Raw genomic sequence first — 1,795 nt, forward strand, 5'->3', positions numbered from 1 at the left:
TACAAAACATTTTTGGAATCTTCATTTTTTTCTCGTAAACTAGAACATTTTTCGCGTATTTTGAAAAAAAAAGCAGTCAGCTAGCATTATTATTAACAAAGCTATGAATTTTTGAAAAATAAAGCAGTCTAATTTTTAATTGTTTATATCTCGATTAATTTTGCAATAAGAAAAAAATCCTTTGGCACAAAATTCTATCTCCCAAAGTACTACCTTTGTGCAAAATTAGAAAAATTTCTGAGAGATGACTGATCCGCTTCACGTGGAATGGCCCATATATATACTGAATATTATTTTTAATTCAACACGAGAGAGAAATGAAAATAACTATATTTGGAATTAAATGCTGAAAATTCAAGCTTTTAACAGCCATGAACGATTCATTTGATATTGGATTTACACGAAGACGACAACCAAGAAGACCTTGATTAATCAAAAAGTTAGGGCGAACAGATTTCCACCGGTTAGGTCGAGCGACACGTTTCGTCGCGATGCATCGTCTATTCCGTCTCCACTAGACAGCGTGACAGAATTGATTCGTTGATGTAATTAAAGTCAGTAGAAATTGGGCAATATGCCTACATCTACTTAGCAAGTATATCAAAATATTAAATGCAATATGTGTAAATAATAAAATATTTAAAGCATATTTCTATTTGGTATTCTTAGGAGAGAAAGTGAAGTAAATAAATTTCCACAAAATAAAATTAATTTAGAAATGTCAGTCATAATGTCATTATCTTTTCTACACATCTTCGTTCGTGTATAAAAGGAAAATAACTACATTTCCAACAAAGGAAAACAACTACAGGAAAATTTCTATTAAGCTTTTTCTAGTATCTCCTCAAAATGACAATCTCGTATTCGACATCAGCCCTTGAATTGACAGCGGGACACAGTATAGCGCTTTATTTTGCTCAGCGCTTGACATAGTGTTGTAAAATCTGACATACCCTCCGTGGAGATCGACCTTCGCGGGCCGATCCAAAGGTCGAGTGGTTGATCCTCGGCCGAATCGTGATCCCTCCAGTCTCCAGTGTGGTCCCGTTGAACCCTAGCGTGTCGGCGCGGAGACGCGGGGGAGTATTGATCGTGAGAGAGGCGGAGGGCGACTGCTCCTCCTACCAGAACCGCCACCATCAGCCAGACCGTGGCCAGAGCCACTGTCACCCGTGGTTGCATCCTTCTGCAATCAAACGGGTGCTCCCTCGTTATTCCACCTCAGTCGAGCCCTTTACGGCATTCTGACTGACTTACTTCACTTGCAATACCGTAGAATCCCTAATCTCTTAATCCTTTAATACGTCTGAGTTCCTTTCATTTTTTTTTATTCGAGCTTTTTAGTTAAGGTCCTTTGACATAAAATTGTAATGATAAGGGAGAAGCTAATGAATGCCAAAGCATGTTTTGTATTACTATTTATAGTAGCTTTGTACAATTATGAACGATGCTTAATTAGATAGCATTTAGAAAACAGTAACATCTAGGGCGTTAGAATTTTTCAATCCTTCATAATTTTCAAATTCTTAAGATACGAAAGGAAATGTGGTACAAACCAAATCTAATTTAATACATATTAAAACATTTTTATTCTCAAAGTCGGATGCCAGGTAGATGTTAATTATAATAAAAGTGGATACTGTTATTTTATCGCGTTATTAACGCGATAAAAATAAATCTATAAGTCTTTCTTGTTGTGGCGATTGCATCGTCACTATCCCAATTTATAATATAAAATTCAATTTGCGAAAATTCGATAAGAATAGGAAGCAGTTAGAAGTGTTCACGCTGACGG

At 36.2% G+C, this 1,795-nt stretch overlaps 2 protein-coding genes across 8 annotated transcripts in view; one reads left to right on the forward strand and one right to left on the reverse strand.

Annotated features, from left to right (window-relative positions):
- LOC105453564 overlaps positions 1-1,795 on the forward strand; it is a 90,053-nt gene that overhangs the window by 23,555 nt on the left and 64,703 nt on the right. The window lies entirely within an intron of this gene.
- LOC105453563 (trichohyalin-like) overlaps positions 1-1,795 on the reverse strand; it is a 43,872-nt gene that overhangs the window by 7,484 nt on the left and 34,593 nt on the right. For all 3 annotated transcript variants that reach the window (XM_011695626.1, XM_011695625.1, XM_011695627.1), the window contains one exon: positions 954-1,186. In XM_011695626.1, the coding sequence (XP_011693928.1) occupies positions 954-1,182 (229 nt within the window). In that variant the 5' untranslated portion in view covers positions 1,183-1,186. The remainder of the gene's footprint in view (positions 1-953; positions 1,187-1,795) is intronic.

This window comes from Wasmannia auropunctata, unplaced genomic scaffold (assembly GCF_000956235.1).
Source record: "Wasmannia auropunctata unplaced genomic scaffold, wasmannia.A_1.0 LD335998.1, whole genome shotgun sequence".
Classification (NCBI taxonomy): Eukaryota; Metazoa; Arthropoda; class Insecta; order Hymenoptera; family Formicidae; genus Wasmannia; species Wasmannia auropunctata.